This window comes from Styela clava, chromosome 1 (genome assembly GCF_964204865.1).
Source record: "Styela clava chromosome 1, kaStyClav1.hap1.2, whole genome shotgun sequence".
Lineage (NCBI taxonomy): Eukaryota > Metazoa > Chordata > Ascidiacea > Stolidobranchia > Styelidae > Styela > Styela clava.
Window position 1 is genome coordinate 3578583 of NC_135250.1, and position 21405 is coordinate 3599987.

Consider the following 21405-nt stretch of genomic DNA (forward strand, 5'->3'; position numbering starts at 1 on the left):
AAATAGGCGAACAAAATTAGTTACCTCCATATTGTTACTCATACTTCAGTGGCGCCGTTTTGGGTACGGACCTTTGGCGTCGAGTTGAGTAGCCCCGGCCTAAGATTATTTGTGTGTTTCAGTAACCAACAACATTGCGTGCAAACAGTTATAACTTTGTTTGTGCATAATATTTGCTTGTTGGATTTCTTCGAACAACTCGTCACTCGTCAAATCACGGAAGAAACTTGGTACACGCGATATAAAGATAAGAAAAATAACATTTTATTAACGACAACCGTCAGAGAAGCCAGAACTGTAACTGAGTACTGCAATCGCAGAAATCCATCGCTGATATAAATCACATATGGATCATAAACTGTCTAAGAGAACGATAGATAGGCGTTCGTAGCAGAATTTTGACAATACTCGATGTTGTGAGTTCTTGATTAGAAATGAAGAGAAGTAGAGTATGAATTCCAGTGGGCACCCCATATCTATTTTTATGGGGCACTCATAAAAAAAAACTAATTCAGACTTGCTTTGAACAAGACATCGTTGGCTGGGCAAGGTTGTCAGATTACTTTATAGACTACACATTATCGAAGTCACAAGCTGACGTATAAATTTATTGTGCAAACGACGTCAAAGCAATCTTTTGCAAAATATTTTTTTGTTTTTTATGTCTTTGCCAAGTTTCGACTCAGATTTTTATTTTGACCTTCACGTACATTGCGACAATCACAATTGTAAATTTATTTTAAACATTATTTGAATATCACAGGCTGATGAAATATTTAGTAATTCCTTTATTTAAATTTTGGATTTTGTATTGAACGTCCAAGATAATGATAGACTTATCTTATGTTGGTTCGATATTTCATGACGCTCTGGATGAATCTAACCTAAAGCCATGGTGGGACAAGGCGTGTTGGTACTGCGTCTTGGCTAATACTGTTGCCGCTTTGGCAGTTCTACATAATTTATTTCCTACCCCAGGACTACATTGCTTGCCCTTGTACGATGAGTTTGACGAAGCACTGGAACCCATCGATGTCACAGACGAACAAGTTGAGTTTATAAATAGCTACTGTGCTGGAGATCCCACAGTTACAGTTTGGTGTTTTTTTGGAATGTTCGCCCTGATCAATCCAATCACGATGATGGCTGGAATGTACCAGTGCTATGGAGATCCCCTAATGTTTACGGCATGTCGCGCATTCATGAAAGCAGAAAATATTATCAAAAATTTACATTTGCCAATTAATAGCGTAATTGAACTATTGGACAGCGGCTCACGTTGTAACAGCCAAGCGGGTTCTTCGCACCAACAAGATGAACGTGACGAAAGTGACTTGAAGAAGATAAAGGAAGCAGAACAAATCTTGCATACTGGGTGTTCCCCGGACATATGTAGAATATATGCAATATCGAAGAGTCAAATCTTCTTATGCATTTATTCGCCTGTATATTCCATCATTCTCTTGTGGTATTCCGCTGACGATAATGAGTTATTATCCTGTACATATGGATTCACCGCTTCTGCGGAACAAAATATTTCGGTTTCTGTGTGGTGCTCCTTCGACTTTGGTAATTCAATGGTTCCATTGACCGTTATCCATTTGATTTTGATTATTCTGCATCTTGCTTGCATTGCCATAAAATATGGGATAATTAGATATAAATCGAAAGATTATACTTGTTCGGCATTGTTGATAACGTTACTCGAGAATTCTCGCCCTAGCAGTTCGCACAAATTTTCTGAGTTTATTTCACATGTGTTGGATGAGTAATCAAGAATTGGAGGCGATTTTTAAAACCCCTATTTAAGATTCGCATATAATGAAGTCACTGTATTTTCAATCCATGCCTAAGCTTAAATATTTGTTTTATCGCTTATATTTGCACTACTTATCACAATACCATTGTAATGTGCAGTGCATGTCTGAGATTAACCAGCATTTCCTTTTGACGCGATCATTTTTCTTTAATTGGGGAGTTTACAAATATTTCCTTTTGACGCGATCATTTTTCTTTAATTGGGGAGTTTACAAATACTTTATGAATATTCAATCTTATTTTAGCTAGTGTGTGTAGCAATATTTTCGGCGCTCCCGTAGTATGTGTACCAAGATGGCGGACACCAGAACGTAGTATGTATACTAGAGTTGTACCGATGTATCGGTATCGGCAGTATCGGCCATTTTTTCAGTATCGGTTAGATTGAGGCCGATATTTCCGATATATTTATCTTTTTGATATGGCCCAGAATGTTTTAAAAGATTAGTTGGAATACTACTTTTTAATTTATTTTTTGTCTGGAGAAATCGTGAGCTATGAGCCATACATGTCCCCACCCACGCGAGAGAATAGGATTGTTTTTAGCTATTTATCAGCCAAACTAGCTCACCTAATTTGGCTATTTTCGTTGTCAAATTTTTATATTGACATTTTTAATATTACATAGTAATAATGAAGAAATATATCAACACAGCATATAACAAAAGCAACTAGGCGCCCAGTTTTAAATCATACAGTGGAATTCGGGTGCTTATTAACGGCACATAGACTTTTGGCACGGGTATAAATTCTGACTGTTTGTCGTCAAGTACGAGTGTCATTTAGTCTGTCGACATCGATAAACTAAATTCCGACACAATAATTCCTCTACGCAGGTATTATTTTTAATTTTGTTTAACTACACAATTTCTTTATAGATAGGTTGACATGACCGCCTAGCCCTAGACTGTCTCAAAATATATGATAGCAATTGTTAAATATTATAAAATAGTGAAGTAAAAAAACATCCTCGACGGTTAAAAGTAAGCCTTCTTTTTGTCGGTGCTGATTGATATTCTTTCATGTTGGCTTTGACTTATTGCGTCGACGATTACGATTAGCCACGAAATAAAATATTTGTAAAATGCCTTTAATTTGAACGTAGGACGGCGGCTCTAGAATGTGTGGGTGGTATTCGTTATTCTTTTAAACACGAATAACGATATTCGAAGGTCGCGATATTAACATTAAATTCAAATTGGACATCCCGGCTTATGAGTTTTCTACTTGAACACCGAGATTATTAGCGTTACTGTACAATTTATCTTAATCAGTTGAAGCAAACACCAAACATTAATTTCATATTATGTGATATATCTTTTTTTCGATCTGAAATAATGTGTACTCAGAACAACGCTCAAAGACCATTGTTTTAACCCGTCTGCCCTACACAGCACCCTTAATTAAGTAATAATTACATAGTATCGGAATATCGGTAATATCGGCCTTTCTGTAGTATCGGCGTATCGGTATCGGCGTTTTTAGTTGGTATCGGTATCGGCGACAAAAGCGGTAACGGTACATCTCTAATGTATACCAGGTCAGGACATAATATTATTCTAATTTTCTTTATTTTAGTTATGTTACGAGTTCGGAGACCAGCCAAGTAACCCCCGTAGTATTTGTACCTGAAATATGGCCCAACTCTATCCACCATCTTAGTTTACATACTACATGAGTACCATATTTTCGATTCACTTTTGTATTGTATGTGTATGAACGAATAATTAATCTGATTACATATGTTTGACATTATTATTAAGTACAGATATTAGCTTTAACCATTGTTAGCTATTGAAATGGAAATTGTGGTCGATAGTAAGATACCAACACTTGAAAAGCTGAGACCCCTGCATGAGAGATACGTTCACTTTTTGTTGGTAGTCAACACAGCACTTGTAATTATAATACTTCTCATGATATTTCCAAAGCCGGATATTAGCTGTTTACCGTTTTATCGGATAGATAATGAAACGGGACAATTCGAAGAACTGGATAATACGACCACATTCACTAAACCCCAAGCTGAATTCATCAACAACCTATGTAGCGGGCGACCTCCTTACGTCAACTTGCAATATTATGCTATAGCTATGGTCGGTATAGAAACTTTTCTGTGGATTCTTTTTGAAGGATGGACCTACCATCCCAAAATCGTTGCTTCGCTAGTAACTTTCCTGGAAATAGATGATATTATTGGAAAACTTACTCTCAAACCTGAAGAACTAAAAGGAATGTTGTATCGGAGATTAGCGATTGTGGCCCCACAAAACACGGAAGAAAGAAAGGTGGATATGATATGGCATTTGTTCCAGAATTATAACAGTCCTATAAATATAGAGACTTGGTATTTCTATCGAAATGTTTGCATGTTCATTGCCAACGCATTACTTCTGGGGTTATCCGGCTATATGGCTTACTTCAATCAGGGTGTTTTAAATATAACTGAATGCCCAATTTATGAGAACGACTATATACCTCGCATCTTCATGTCTGAAAACGTGACGATATATTGTATCCCCTCTACAATCTCCCAGATTAGGTTATGTAGCTATTATTTGTTCATAACTTTGTGTGGCCCAATTATGGTAAATGCTTGGATGCTTGTAAAAAATGTAATAAATTTTTTTCCATGCAACTCGGAACAACCTCAAAAAGTGTTCGCTAATTTTATGTATCCAATGTGGGCAAGCTCGGTTTATATGACTAACGAAAAAAAAAATTTGCTCCGTGTTTTTATGGCTTTTGTGAACATATATTTCTTGGATTGACGTGATTCAAATTCGGATACTTCAAATCCAGGCGACAGTAATTAGAGAGACCGTTTTGAAGAATAATATGTGTCTTATACGTGAATAGAAATGTACTGAATTTCCAGTATTCAAGCAATAGTTTAATGAGAAATCTGACTTTTTGATTTTTCTTTCAATGATAATGATCAATACTTTCACATTCACTTTAATTTTCCATTATTTGCTTCAAGATTTTGCTCATTTAAATAGAATATATAGTTGTGACGTAATTATGCTTGCAATAAAATATTCATGGTATTGTATTTTGTATCGTATATTATGCGCTCAGCGTATTCTAAGTACCCGTTCACAATTTAGTAGTGTGTTCCGTCTGTTTCTGATGTTCTTTATCTTAATGGTAGGTTTCACGCAGATCATGTGACGGGGGTTGACGTCGACGCGAACCAGTTGTGGCCGCAACCGTGCATTCAGTGATGCTGTTATTTAATCAGACTGTTCCTTGTTGGTACATATTTAGCATTTATTCGGAATCATTGGGCAAGCAAGTTTAATATATACTGTGTGATCAATAAACAAAAACGGAGATTTCGGATTGTCCTCTTTGCTTGGTCTTTATTTTAATTTAGGGGTGTATAATGTCGACTAGGATTTACGTATTAATCGTTTTGTTATTTATTTTATGATAGAAATGTTCAAATCTATTTAGCGAGTACTTCGAATTTTACCATTAACGCAAATATTTGTCTGTGTATTTTGCTCTTCGATGCACAGCCGTTGCCACAGTAATTTTTAAAGCTTCGAGATTCTATACTTATTACTGGGCGACTCGAATTCCCAAGCGACGCAAATATTTGATAACAACTCAATAAAAGTTTTGCTTTGTGCCCATACTCAAATACTGAATGAGTATATCGTATTTTGCGCATGTACAGTACTGTATTCGTACTGTTTTAAAACACACAACAGGCGCTGCATAAAACCCGTTCAAGACAAGTACTTCACTCAACATCAGACGTGATCGACTACTCGAAACGTGAAGATCGCCTTGTTGGCCATTCCTGCCGTGTACGACAGTAATTTTATAGCTTCGTTCAACGAAAAGCATATTGCAACTTGTCGCTCTTAATATTTTTTTTTCTTCAAATTGTACAATGATAAATAAAGTATATTGGACTTCATTGAGGAACTCAAATTCCTTGAGAACGTAAATATTTGACTCATAAATTCAGCGCTCCTGAAGTATGCGGACCAAAATGGCGGAAACCGGAACGTAGTATGTGTACCAGGTTAGGGTTAGGCCATAATTTCAGGTACAAATAATACGGGAGTCACTTGGCTAGTCCACGAACTTGTAATAGAACTGAAATAAAAAAAAATTGAAATAAAATTATGGTCTCACTCTAACCTGGTACACATAATACGTTTCGATGTCGGCCATCTTGGTACACATACTTCAAGAAGACCTATAAATTCTGCGAATTGAAATGAATGAAACATTTGTGTGTTTGTCTCAAGAGATAACATTTATGCTTAACATTAAGCTTCGCGCTTGCTATCAGCTAACAAAGTTTTATTTAGACATATTCGTCCCTCGAGAAGCGCGAACCGTTGGTCTGTGTATAAATACCGTTCTCATGGTGGTTCCGTTCTAATGATGTTGCTTTGACACGCGAGATTTTATATTTTATTTCTGGGCGACTCGAATTACCAAGCAACGCAAATATTTAATAACAAATCAATAAAAATTCATATAAAATTAAATTGTTGGTCGTAACAATCAGTTCGATGCAGTACCTTTGCTGCCTCATCAATAATTTTCTGTTTCTCCGATACTGTTTATCTTAGATTAGTTGAGGTTATTGCTAAACAATCTAATCTGGGAAAAGTAGAATAAAAAAAGAGATCAGACTAATGATAGTGGGGCTATATTAGGTACAGATTGCATATCCGTCAAAATAAGTTGAACATCATTTTTTAACCTGGGGTATTTTACCCCTGGGGGTAGATTTCTTCATTCTTAGGGTAAATTTCGTTATTGTGGGAAAAATTTTGAATACCAAAAGCTCATCTATTTACTTGTTTTGTTGCGTGAAACTTCGTGTAATTCTCCTCTCCCCCTCTGCCGCCATTCTTACCCCACCGAACCCCACTCTCCCATTTTCTTTTCGCGCCGCACTGAAGCGGCATTGACGAATTTCTGATAAATGATCACCAATGGCTGTATTGAGGGTAAATCTTGTAATTTTGTTTGATAAAGGGATAAAATAGGCTAAAAGGTGAAGAACCACTGAGTTAACAACCTATAATGGCCTTGGAATTATTTTCAATCATACAGCTTTCTAGTGTCCAGGAAGCTTATGAGAGGTAAAAGTGACGTAACGTAAAGAACAGCAATTCTGTACTCATGAGAATAAAAAAATAACAATGACGTCACGCTATGACGCCACACTTTCAATCCCCCCAAACAATTCATTTCTAGCAGAAGTTGTAATTTCTGATTAATTTTCAGGTAACGCCATTAAATGTTACAACAGCTTCGACTGCGACACCGTTGACAGCACTACTCCAACTATAACTCGTACTGTTCCTCAAACTGCCCCTAGTAATGCGAAGGTTGCTTGCTATAAAGAAACGGGAAAAGTGAACGGTGTTCTTTTATAACTTGAATCTATGTTTCAAAGTGGAAATCAGAGCTACGAGATCGGGAAAATGTTACAATCGACATCAGAAAATTTTTACTCCAGCTCAAGTTCTAAACTCCCAGAAAATTAAATTGCGTAAACAAAAACTTAGACGAGTGTGCGCTGGATCTTTAGTACAAAGCGCAGTAAGCAATAAGCGCAGTGAGTTTAGTAAGGAATCAGGTAATATCCAATTAGAGTTCGGGCTAGGAAAGCTTTGAAAATGTGAATTTCCACGGGAAGTCTGCTTTCCCAAACCCAACCCAACTGGATAATTACTAATTTTATTGGTTTGAGCGTTGGCGGGGGATTTGTACAAAAGATCTTGTGCGCCTTCATCAATAGACTATTAACAACGCGCTATTGAGTTGATTAATATTTGGTATTTGTGAACTATGTTGACTTTTCAATAACAAATAAAAATCCGACTCCTCAGATGCAGAATATCGACACTGACTCCCGCCAATGGAGAGCTTGGACTATGACCTCAACCGCAGTAAAAATATTCGAGTTTTCGAACAACTGGGATCTTTTCGATTGCGTAATCAGGTTATTACGCCGTAGATGAGAGGGTGGCCACTGGAATTCAACCCCAGATTTTTACTTGCAGTGCCAACATAATTATATCCGACGCATTAACTACTAGGCTATCGTGCCCACTTTATCATAATCAGAAAATTCTAACTGTTACAGGCGTTCAAACAATAAGTCGAGGATGCGGTTGGTCTACAGCTGAATTCTGTAAGCAAGAAACTCATATCGTGTTTAGCGGAGAATATTGTTATTGCAACAAAGGTTGCAATTGAAGCTTTCTGTCGTTTTAAACTTAAATTTAAGATTTTTTTTTGTTATTCAGGCAACGCCTGTATGATCCGCTAATACAGTAGTTCACAAGTTTTTTTCTGTCGAGGCCCACTTTTATTGCACAGAAAAGTTTGTGGCCCATCAACTTTCCATCAGGGAAAAATTACAAGAAAAACACGCCCACACTTTGATAATTAAAATAGGAATTACTACTCAGTAGCAAAAACCAGGCATCATCATTCATTGCTTTACCTTAATAAAATCTAAATAACTTATCAATAACTCTAGCAATTTATAATAGGATTTGTGGCTCATAGAAAATGTTTGTGTGGCCCAGAAGTGGGCCATGGCCCACTAGTTGAGAACCGTGCGGTAATACATATCATTCATTACAGATCTCTGCAACGAAGCATCCATTGTAAAATTGAACGTCGTTCTGATGATATTTCTGGCCGGAATTCTTGCAAAAATCTACGCTTGAAAGCAAAAATAATGTCAACTTGATAATTTTTCTATCAATTCCATTTTATGGTTATTTTTTCTACCCGGACTTACGTTATCGCTCTCACAAATGAAAACATATCACGCATTTACCAGCTTGGCTGACTTTTGCATGATTCTAAAACCAGATATTACGTTTCCGTTGAAGTATATTGATAATTTCTCATTTGCTCGTATGTATTCACCTGTATTTGTACGCAGATGTTGGCTGTGTTTGGAAACAAATAATCTATGCTCAAATATATGGACACAAAAATCAAATGATCAAAATTTGATGCCAGAGAAATTCTTGCGTATTGTCAGTGGTTCTCAAACTTTTAAAGTTGCGCCCGTACGTTGAAAATGCGTAAATGGAAAAATGACAATAAGGGCATTTTAGCAATTCCTGCCATCTTCAAGTCATGACAATTTGAGATCTATAGTCCACCAGAGTTATTATATCACCATTAAGTTATGTCATCAATTACACTAAACATCAGACGCGATTAAGTTGTCTGCAGTTTCGACTTTCAGGATTCGGACTCTGTCGAGTTTAAAAACACGCCTCCGGCTATCCGCTCTGAAAATCCGACCCCAATGAAAACACGATGAACTCCGACCCTGCAGCCTAGCTGTGACAATAACAATGAATCTAACCTGAATCTGTCTAGTATGGTTGTCGCTAGATGGCATACGTTAGCTTGCTAAATTAAAAACAATAAAATGATATTGGAAATGAGACGTGTGTCTTGATATGTTCTATGATTGCTTAGAGCTTTACATCATCGGCAGTTTTATATTTCTTGGTTGGGAAATCCCAAATAGTGTGGATAAGGACGGCAGTGGTATATTTCAATGACAGTTTGCCGTCGAGAGTTTTGAAACTGTGACATTTAATTCAATGGAACGCTAGGAATGTTACAGTGTCCCTAATTTTAATTCAATTTCATGTAAAATAGCAAAGCAAGACAGAAAAAAAGATTAAAGTTTTTTCAAGACAACTTGTTGACTTCCTGGGTCTAGGTGACTGATTTACTACCGCCTTGTTTGGAATGTAAACATCTTACAAAAACGACCATGATACAGCTCCAATTCTTATCATAAGTGCACAACCCAGTGAGATATTAACCTTATGTCATCTTTTGTGCGCGCTTGTAACGTAATAAAATGATGGATAAAAAATGCAGCTGTATATAAATGGCACAGTTGGCGTTTAGTGCATGACACCATAAAGACCTAGCAGAGAATACAGATATTGAACCAAGAGCTTCGCTCAGATAAGAGAAGAACTTTTCCAATGTTTGCCGAATTAAATGATCGAAAATGTGAGGAGATATAAAGATAAAGGCGTGGCACTGTGAATACTAAAATATACATATTGAATCAAGATCATTAGATTAGATCAGTGGTACTCAACCTGTGGTACGCGTACCACTAGTGGTACGTGGAAGCTTCTCAAGTGGTACGCGAGCAGATTTAAATTATTGCAACACTTAACCTTTCAGTTGGCTTAAATATGTCGGCAACGCATTATCTTCCTTACTGTATGTATTCACTGAACAGCGTTTATGGATGTTTACCCGAGCATCAGTTTACTTGTTTAGTTCCGTAACCATGACAAATCAGCAATAAGTCAATAATGACGCAACACGTAACAATTGCAATTTCTGCACCCAGCCGCCCAGACACTTCTGTCGCCCAAAGAGATATTAAAGCACGGATGCAAACATTGCCTCGTTTTTGTAGTTTTGAGTGATATTTGTCAGTTTTTAGTTGTGTTTTAGGAAAATAGTTGTGAATTAAATAATTGTAATTGTGTCTTCCGTGGAGCTTTACCTTTGTATATATATCAGTACCTGCAAACGGCACATGGTTGATTAATTTCAATAAAAATGATGGTTTCAAACACGTAAACCAGTTTTCATGCGCCAACACTTTAAAACACTCTCAGAATAAGCATAAAGTTTGCAATAGTAAAGTATAGGGGTAATTTTTCGGGGTCAATGGTCGAGGAATCGCCCATGACGCTGGTGCGCTATCAGTATTTGTCTTTAGAGATCGCCCTCGCCCGCTATTGCCCACCTTAAATGAATCGATATGGGCATGTTTTTGTCCGTTTTGCGTGTTACGCCACGAGGGATGTAGTGCCACATTATAAAATACTCCCATTGTCCGTTTCTTGTGTCTTTTTCCTAAACCCAAATAAGGCGCTTTGTTGGTGGTACGCGGCAAGTTTATAAAACAGTAAAGAGGTACGCGGTCAGTACCACTGGATTAGATCATACAGATTTGGTTTCTATGGATTGGCATCACGCTTCTTAGAGTCGTGCCCAGATAAAACACCTAGTTATAGAATTAGTGAAACTTTGTAAAAACTCCGTGAAATTCTTTCATTTTTTCTTATATGAAGGTACATTATATTCCTAAGATAATTACACTTTATTGTATCTTCGACGTTTTACTTGTAACAATGAGAAACCTTGGTATCGTTTGTGCTATTCTGGCCGTAGTGTTCACTACAGGTAAGAAAAAAGCTTTTGAATTATACCCAAGATACGTTGGATTGATCTATTTTCTTTTAATGCTAAGTTGAGTTTTGATTTTCAGAATAGGGTTTTCATATTTTGAGTATTTAAGATGAAAATTACCGCTAGTTAAGATTTAATTTCGTTGCCCGATTCTGCTGTTTTTCATAGGGAAAGGGCACATTTTAATATGACATTCGGTACAACTTTTTTGAAATTTCACATACCATTGTGGGTTGCCATATAAATCATTCGAACTAGAGTTCATATATCTCAACATTACTTTTTTGTTTTTCATTATATATATTATATATACGCTGTAATTGTACGCACAGGATGGCTGTGTTTGATAACAAGTAAGTAATGCTCAAATATTCGGACACAAAATTCAAATGACCAAAATTTGATGTCTGGAAATTCCTGCTAAAGGTTCAGGTCATTGGTTCTCACACTTTTGAGGTTGCGCCCCTTTTTAGAATCTGTCAAGTCTCACTTGCACTTATGATGAGAATTGGAGCTGTATCACCGTCGTTTTTGTAAGATGTTTACATTCCAAACAAGGCGGTAGTAAATCAGTCACCTAGACCCAGGAAGTCAACAAGTTGTCTTGAAAAAACTTGAATCTTTTTTTTTGTCTTGCTTTGTTATTTTACATGAAATTGAATTAAAGTTAGGGACACTGTAACATTCCTAGCGTTCCATTGAATTATATGTCACAGTTTCAAAACTCTCGACGGCAAACTGTCATTGAAATATACCACTGCCATCCTTATCCCCATTATTTGGAATTTCCCAGCCAAGAAATATAAAACTGCCGATGATATAAAGCTCTCAGCAATCCTAAAACAAATCAAGACACACGTCTCATTTCCAATATCATTTTATTACTTTTATTTTAGCAAGCTAACGTATGTCACCTAGCGACAACCATACTAGACAGATTCAGTTTAGATTCATTGTTATTGTAGGGTTGCGGGGTCGGAGTTCATCGTGTTTTCATTGGGGTCGGATTTTCAGAGCGAATAGCCGGAGTCGTGTTTTTAAACTCGACAGAATCCTAATTCTGAAAGTCGAAACTGCAGACAACTTAATCGCGTCTGATGTTTACTGTTTAGTGTAATTGATGACATAACTTAATGGTGATACAATAACTCTGATGGACAATAGATCTCAAATTTTCATGACTTGAAGATGACAGAAATTGCTAAAATGCTCCTATTGTTATTTTTTCATTCACGCATTTTCAACGTGCGGGCGCAACTTTAAAAGTTTGAGAACCACTGACAATACGCAAGAATTGCTCTGGCATCAACATAGATTATTTGTTTCTAAACACAGCCATCTTGTGCGTACAAACACAGGTAAATACATACGAGCAAATGAGAAATTATCAATATACTTTAACGGAATCGTAATATCTGGTTTTATGATCATGCAAAAGTCAGTCAAACTGTTGAACCATCATGCGTGAAAAGTTTTCATGTGTGACAGCGATAACGTAAGACCAGGTAAAAAATTACCATAAAACTGAGTTAATAGAAAAATTAATAAGTTGGTTGACAGTTTGTTGCTTTCAAGCGTAGATTTTTGCAAGAATTCCCGCCAGAAATATCATCAGAACGACGTTCAATTTCACAATGGAAGCATCGTTGCATAGATCTGTAATGTATGATATGTATTAGCACACCGGTTCTCAACTAGTGGGCCATGGCCCACTTCTGGGCCACACAAACATTTTCTATGAGCCACAAACCTATTATAAACTGCTAGAGTTACGGATAAGTTATTAAAGTTTTATTGTGGTAAAGCAATGAATAATAATGCCTGGTTTTTGATACTGAGTAGTAATTCTCATTCTAATTATCAAAGCGGAAGTGTGTTTTTCTTTCAGTTCTTCCCTGCTGCAAAAGTTCATGGGCCACAAAATTTTTTGTACAACAAAAGTGGGTCTCGACTGAAAAACTTGTGATCCACTGTATTAGCGGAACATACAAGCGTTGCATGAATACTAAAAAGTTCTGAATCAAAATATTAAACAATGAAAAGCTTCAATTACCTTTGTTGCAATAACAATATTCTCCGCTCAACACGATATGAGTTTCTTGCTTACAAAATTCAGCATTAGACCAACCACATCCTCGAGTTATTGTTTGAACGCCTGTAAGAGTTATTTTTTTCTAATTAGACTAGAAAAAGGGAACACGATAGCCTAGCCTGTTCTTGCTCGGTTTATTTTGGATATTTACACTCCATCCGCGTATTTTCAACGTGTTTTTGAATAAATTATACTTTCACCTTACTATCTGTTATTTGTAGCTTATTGTTAGCTAGTTATTTTTGAGGTGGGTTGCGAGACCTGGCAAATTCTAAAAAATTGGATTCGGATCAAAACGTTTGAGAACCGCTGGACTTTAGTAGTTTATACGTCGGATATATTTATGCTAGCACTGATAGCACAGGCGCACAAGATCTTTTGTACAAATCCCCCGCCAACGCTCCAACCAATAAAATTAGTAATTATCCAGTTGGGTTATTTGGGAGAGCAGACTTTCCATGGAAATTCAAATTTTCAAAGCTTTTCTAGCCCTAACCCTAGTTGGATATTAACTGATTCCTTATTTAAAACATAACGTTTCCCCCCAAATTTCACACCTTTGCATGTGGCGGGGGCTTTGTACTAAAGATCCAGCGCACACTCGTCAAAGTGTTTGTTTACGCAATTTGATTTTCTAGGAGTTTAGAACTTGAGCTGGAGTGAGGTAAAAATTTTCTGATGTCGATTGTAAAATTTCCCCGATCGAACAGCTCTGATTTCCCATTTAAAACATAGATTCAAGATATAAAAGAACATTTGCCTCACCGTTCACTTTTCCCGTTCCTTTATAGCAAGCACCCTTTGCATTACTAGGGGCAATTTGTGGAGGAGCATCACAAGTTAAGGTTGGGGTGGTGCTGTCAACGGTGTCGCAGTCGAAGCAGTCGTAACATCTAATGGAGTTTCCTGAAAATTAAGTGTGAAAGTGTGGCGTCATAGCGTGACGTCATTGTTATTTTTCTATTCTCATGACTACAGAATTGCTGTTCTTTACGTTACGTCACTTAAGCTTCCTGGACACTAGAAAGCTGTATGACTGAAAATAATCCCAAGGCATTATAGGTTGTTAACTCAGTGGTTCTTCAACATTTAGCCTATTTTACCTCTTTATCAAACAAAATTACAAGATTTACCTCCAATACAGCCATTGGTGATCATTTATCAGAAATTCGTCAATGAAATTATAAAAAGCTCTGACTTTAGAAGCGAAGTCTCTCCCTTTTACCCTTTCCCTTAGTTTCAGTGCGGCGTGAAAAAACATGGGAAAGTGGGGTTCGGTGGGGAAAGAATGGCGGCGGAGGGGGAGGAGTGGGATAACACAAATTTCTCGCAGCAAAACAAGTAAATAGATGTGCTTTTGTTATTCAAAAATTTTTCGCAATAACGAAATTTACCCTGAGAAAGAACAAATCTACCCCCAGGGGTAAAATACCCCAGGTTAAAAAATGCCGTTTACCTCATATGCAATCTGTACCTAATATAGCCCCACTAGTATTAGTCTGATCTCTGTTTTTATTATTTTTACCCCCAGATTAGATTAGTGATTGTTTAGCAATAATCTCATCTAATCTAAGATCGGAGGAAACAGAAAATTATTGATGAGACAGCAAAGGTACAGCATCGATCTGATTGTTACGACCAATAATTTAATTTTATATGAACTTTTATTGATTTATTATCAAATATTTGCGTTGCTTGGTTATTCGAGTTGCCTAGTAATAAAATATAAATTCTCGCGTGTCAAAACAATATGGGACCACCATAAGAACGGTATTTATACACAGACCAACGGTTCGCGCGTTTCGAGGGACGTATATGTATAAATAAAACTTTGTTAGCTGATAGCAAGCGCGAAGCTTAATGTTAAGCATAAATGTTATCTCTTGAGACAAACACACAAATGTTTAATTCATTTCAATTCGCAGAATTTATAGATCTTCCTGAAGTATGTGTACCAAGATGGCGGACATCGAAACGTATTATGTGTAGCAGGTTAGGGTTAGGCCATAATTTCATTCTAGTTTTACTTATTTTAGTTCTATTACGTGTTAGAGGACTAGCCGAATGACTCCCGTAGTATTTGCACCTAAAATTATGGCCTAACCCTAACCTGGTACACATACTACGTTCCGGTTTCCGCCATTTTGGTCCGCATACTTTAGGAGCGCTGAATTTATAGGTCAAGTCTAAAATACTTTATTTATCATTGTACAATTTAAAGAAAAAAAAATATTAAGATCGACTCCATTGCATTATGCTTTTCGTTGAACGAAGCTATAAAATTACTGTCGTATACAGCAGGAGTGACCAACAGGTCGATCTTCACGTTTCGAGTAGTCGATCACGTCTGATGTTGAGTGAAGTACTTGCCTTGAACGGGTTTTAGGCAGCTCTTGTTGTGTGTTTCAAAACAGTACGAATACAGTACTGTACATGCGCAAAATACAATATACACATACAGTATTTGAGTATGGGCACAAAGCAAAACTTTTATTGATTTGTTATCAAATATTCGCGCTGCTTGGGAATTCGAGTCGCCCAGAAATAAGTATAGAATCTCGAAGCTATAAAAATTACTGTGGCAACGACTGTGCATCGAAGAGCTAAATACACAGACAAATGTTTGCGTTAATAGTAAAATTCCAGGTCCTCACTGAATAATATATTCAAACATCTTTATCGCCAAATAAATAACAGAACGATTAATACGTAAACCCAAGTCGTTATTATACACCCTTAAAATGAAATAAAGACCAAACAAAAAGGGCTATTTGGGCGTTTTATTATACATGGAAGTTTTTTCTTTTATGGATGATATCGACGCATTAACCAAATTACTGTTAAAAAAACATAAGAACCTGAAAGTGGGTGAAATATTTTCATTTTTCTCATTTTTAGGCTTTCAAAATCACGGTGTAATGGGGCTCACGTGCGCCGTTTCACAAAAACCTAAAATTGGTTGCCATACCAATACAATATATGAACTTATTCTAATTTTCAGGATCGAACCAGTTCAATATTGTGTTTTATGTTTATGAATGACTGTACAATATCAATTTTAATTTATTCATATTTAGAATTATGTTTTCTCATTGTAACTTTTTCTGAGGAAAATATTTCTCGAGAATTCAGATACAACTGAAATAGGCAGACAGTAGGCCTACTTGTGTCCTGTATTGTTGTTTAGACATATACTTAGATAATAAAAAAGTGTAAAAAAAAAGAGCAATGTTGAAATATATGGACGCTAATGTCGAATGACTAATTTGTAGTACTGGGCATTTCGAATCGAATATTCGAATCGAGTTGTAAATTATTCGAATCGGTTCAGACGAGAATTTCGAATCGCCGCCCACTTTTTTTGTCCGCCCGCAGATCGAAACGAACACTTATTACTTATCGATCTTTAGTAGGTTGATAGGTATTTGTCTGTTTGTCTGTTAGATGCCGCGATATCTCACGAAGGCGTGGTTGAATCTGCTACAAATTTTGCATGTGCATTCATCATAGCTAGAACCAGAAGCCTATTGATTTTAAATGAATTATGTCGTATAATTAGCGAGGTATTAATTAATTAGTGATGGAACACGCGGTGTCACTATAGAGTCATGGATCGAAACCGCAGTTTCGATCGATAAGTCTTCGGTCTCCGACCGATATTCTCGTTTTTGTATTGATGTCAAATTTTTAAAATGCAATTCAGGCATGTGACTCTGATACAGTTATTGATGAAACATGTTACTCGCTATATGTTAGGACTCAGCAAACTGAGTGGTATATTTCACTAATGTATGCGTCTGAAGGACCCATTTCAAATATTTGATTCGATTTTGAAATTATCAGATATTCGAAAATGCCCAGCACTATTTAAATGGCAACCCCAATGCCATATGAGATTTTATAAGAGTTGTACCGCATGTCATATTTAAATGTGCCCTTGAATTACGAAAAACAGCAGAAGTAGGCGTGAAATATCAAGCCACAAAAAGAAATAAAGCCTAATGGCCACTCCCATCTCAAGTTTCAAAAAATTCGATTTCTCACAACAACAGCAACAAGAATACTAACAACAACGGCAATTTAATAAAACAATGCCTGAGGTACACTTCACGAGCAAGAAATGTGGGTACAATTTTTTAATTTCGTTTAAAAAATAACATTTTAAATATCCAGAATGGCAACGTTTCACTTTTTTATAGCTTCAAGTGTCTTTGCAAGCTGACGTTTTAATATTACACTGTGCGATTTAATGTTCTATGCAGGGGTGTGCAACCTTCGGATACAGAATGGCCGGATTCAATTGACTAGGTGAAACCGCGGGCCACAACTTTATTTAACATAGGCTTTCTAGTAAAATTTTGGTAATTCATCTTATGACATACGTTGTTCGCTGCGCACAAGCTCAGGTATAGGCTTTATAACGCAAAGTGAGTGGAATTACTCGCACGTACTAGATTAAACTGAATCAAAGACTCGTTTTGTGGGCGGCATACTATTCAAAATCGGCACTTCTCCGCGTCCGCACAAATTTTCTCTGTGGGCCGCAATTGTCCCCCCTGTTATCCATAGAAATTAGCCACCAAACTGAAATTGTTGGTATTAATATAAAATTGCTTAGCTTAGTTTTGGAGCTACTTTAGTTTTAAGTTGAAAATTAAGCAGGTTCGTGATTGCAATAGTGATTCCGCATGCTATTCTCCAAATTTTTATTAGTTAGAGTTTAATTAATAGCCTACTGCTTCAAAAATTACGATTTTGTAGCAAGAATCGTATTAGTCTTACACTTATGACATATAATTTGTTGATGAGTAAGCTATTGTATGCGGTGTTTTCCATACACGCGTGCGGCTTATCGGTGGCCAGAGGAGATATCTTATATGGGGGTATGAGTTCCGGTAAATCATTAATTTTACTTTAATTAAAATCTTCTCTCACTTGTTTCGAAACTTTTATCTCGGTATTGTGCAAACAAAATAAAACCGTTACAACCTCTGAATTGGCAATTGTCAAGGTCATATGTAGTAAAATTATGTGTTAGGCCGGGAACGCCCTCCGTAAGGTGCTTCATATAACAGCTGCTGGTCGGTTCTTTTACCATCAAGTCTATGCTGCTGAAACACATGGCTGATTAACGATTCCCATACCCAGGGGCGGATTAAGCCCCTTTGGTGCCCTAAGCACTGAAGACTTTGGTGCCCCCTCATGTGTAATTTAATTATAAAAACTAAAACCACATGTTTGTATTATCCATTACAAATAATCACAACTAACAGTAAATAAAACAACTTTTACAAACATTTTTAGGTTTTTTAACTGTTATACAAAGCCGATATATATATCGGCCGTTTACTGCCGATATGATATATCGGCTAACACGCAATATCGATTGAGCTCTAATCCTGAAAGAGTGTGACAATAAAGATTCATACTTCCAGTCTCAACGTGAATCGAAATACCAAAGGATACAAGTCACAACTCAGAGTGAGGTAGCTAGAGGTTGCTAGATTGAAGGACCGCAAAAACTTTTAAGGAAGTCTCGCGGGCCGCAAGTCGGAGAAAACCCAAAAGTGATCGAATTATCGCGAGTTTACTTTATTTTAAATTTAATAAACTACGAAAGTTTACCGTTCTAATCAGACTATTATTATGTTGCATGGGTGGCGTGGCGTAAAAAAGATATATAAAGCCTTCAGTTATTTTAAAGTTAGTTCCCGAGAATTACCGTTGTATTTTGCGCATCTCGCATTTAATGTCGCTTCAAATTATATTCTTTCGTGACAGATATTACTGGAAATCAAACCAGACACTGTGTGATGTGCAAGGAAATACGTTTCCGCCGTGTTTCCTTATGTCACCTTTCTTGCGACACTCATTTTATCTCGGGATCTCGGGATCCCAAACCCAGTTGGATTAGCTAAAAAAAAACTTTAAAAACGTTCCTTTATTAGATACAAATATACGCTAAAATTGTTCTGTGAACCGCACGGAATGTATCAGCATGACAGGGTTTGGACCACCCTGGCCTACCGTATCAAAAAACTCCCGACTTCGCTGACCACGAGATCGTTGAAATGCGATCGTGGAACCGCCACATAGTGTAAATAGTTCATTGGTCCAATTGTTCGAGAGGAAAGATTTTTTTTATAACAAAAATGCAGCAACAAGGTGAATACTAGAAATTAAAAACAACAATAATTTAAGAAAACGACTCATAGGCCCATTTTGCGTCCAATAAATAAGTTTTAGTGTTTATTTTTAATAAAGAAGGTTAATATGATACTTGAAGACAAAAAATAAGCAATTTGAAGTTGGAGTCGTCTGGTGAACTCGTAATATTTTAATAAACACCGATAAACTATATAAAATTCTGCTTTAAAATTTCTCTGGTGCCCCTCTTTGCTTGGTGCCCTAAGCACGTGCTTATATTGTTTAATGGTTAATCCGGCGCTGCCCATACCCGACTTGTACTGGCAACTGGCCGAGTTTCGCCATATTATTAGGCTTTTTTTCTTTACATTAACTACTATCCTGAAAATCAAAACCCATCTTAACATAAAAAAGAATGGGAGCTTTCACTCTATTTAAACATTCAAAAGCTCTTTTCTTACCTGTGGTGAACACTGCGGCCAGAATAGCACAAACGATAACAAAGTTTCTCATCTTTGCATGTAAAACGTTCGAGATGTACAAAAAATATCTCAGAAATATTATAACTGTATAAGAAAACAAATAATTTTACGAAATTTATACTAAATTGCATGACTCTAACTAGGTGTTTTATCTGGGCATGACTCTGACAAGCTCTTTTTATTTTACGATCTTTTTATTACGTCTCAACCGTCTACAAAAAATGTGGTCTTAAGTTTTTAACTTTATGGGATGGGCATTCATATACGCACTAGAATACAATCGTAATTTTTGTAAAGTATCTTTGCTCAAAAATAAATTTGCCCGTTGAGCGTTTAGAAACTGAGAAATATAATTTAATGGACGACTAGAAAAGTTCTTTTCAGACTTTACGGTTTAAATAACAAGTCAAGATATAATGAAGAAAGGAGATAAAAAGTGTTTTCAAACTTAGTGTAAGTGACTAATTTTCTAGAATCTGACTCAAAATCAGCCAACTTTCTACTTTATCTATATGTCCCACTGTTCGCCTATTATTCAAAACCTAATCCTTTACAACCACGTTATTTTCTGCAAAACAATCCGAGCCTCTTTATGGACTTTTATCTCAATTAAAAAAAAAGGACCGAATAGAATTTTCAGGCGCCCCAACGTTAGGCCGGGAATCACATGTTGGGAAACACTGAAATAAATAACCTCTTCGCCCGGTTGCCCCCGACTTCTGAAATGCTTTACGCCAATGCTTTTCTTTTAGATACCTTGAACGTCACTGAATACACATAAATTGCTACTGCGACTGACACCCAAGGTCACTTCTCCTAATCGGCACTTTGCAAATGAACATTATTCGTGTGCACACGTAATCAAATATTACCGAGACTTTCGACCACGCTCTCACCAAAGCTGTGGAGTTGCAGGAAATTTACAAGTGACTCCGATTAAGAAAAATTTTGACTGGGACTCCGAGCTCTATGGTGGCACATCGTTGTCACTAGTAAACTTTGAAAAATAAAATAAAAAACTGAAAATAAAAAATTTGTTGTAAAAAAAATAAATAAAAACAAAAATAAAATGAAAACGGAATAAAAAAATAAAAATGCATTTTCATTTTTCATTTCGTTTTTATTTTCTTTATTATTTTTTAATTTATTTCTTTAATTTTCAGTTTTTTATTTTACAGTTTTAATTTTTAAAAATTTTTCCTAGTGACAACGATGAGCCACCATGGAGTTTCAAAAAAAAAAATCGAATCTTGTGAACGAGAACTCTGCCGAACGCAAGTCTTTTTCAATAAACCGCTTAGTGAAATTAATGATTTTCAAACGGCTAGGTTCTGTCTACATTAAAATCTCCGTTTTTGTTTTGTCACACAGTGAATGCTAAACTTGCTTGCACAATAGTAAATAACCTTAATGATTCCAAATAAATGCTAAATATATACAAAAAACATTTTCAGATGAACAGTTTGGTTAAATGAGGGCGTCACTGAATACACAAAGTATGGTCGTCACTGGTTTTCACTGACGTAAACCCCCGTCACATGATCAGCGTGAAACCCATCATGGATCTTCAAACTTGGGTCAATAGGGCTCGTGATAAAACCTTTTTGACACTTACTTATA

General features: G+C 36.4%; 1 protein-coding gene across 1 annotated transcript; it reads right to left on the minus strand.

The window, feature by feature from the left end:
• Positions 1-12617: 12617 nt before the first annotated feature.
• Positions 12618-19816, minus strand: LOC144425072 (uncharacterized). The gene is made up of 4 exons (XM_078114337.1): positions 19765-19816; positions 13922-14062; positions 13118-13219; positions 12618-12720 (listed from the first exon to the last, which is right to left on the minus strand). The coding sequence occupies exons 1-4, from the start codon at positions 19814-19816 to the stop codon at positions 12635-12637; spliced, it is 381 nt and encodes a 126-aa protein (XP_077970463.1). The 3' UTR covers positions 12618-12634.
• Between the last annotated feature and the right edge of the window lie 1589 nt (positions 19817-21405).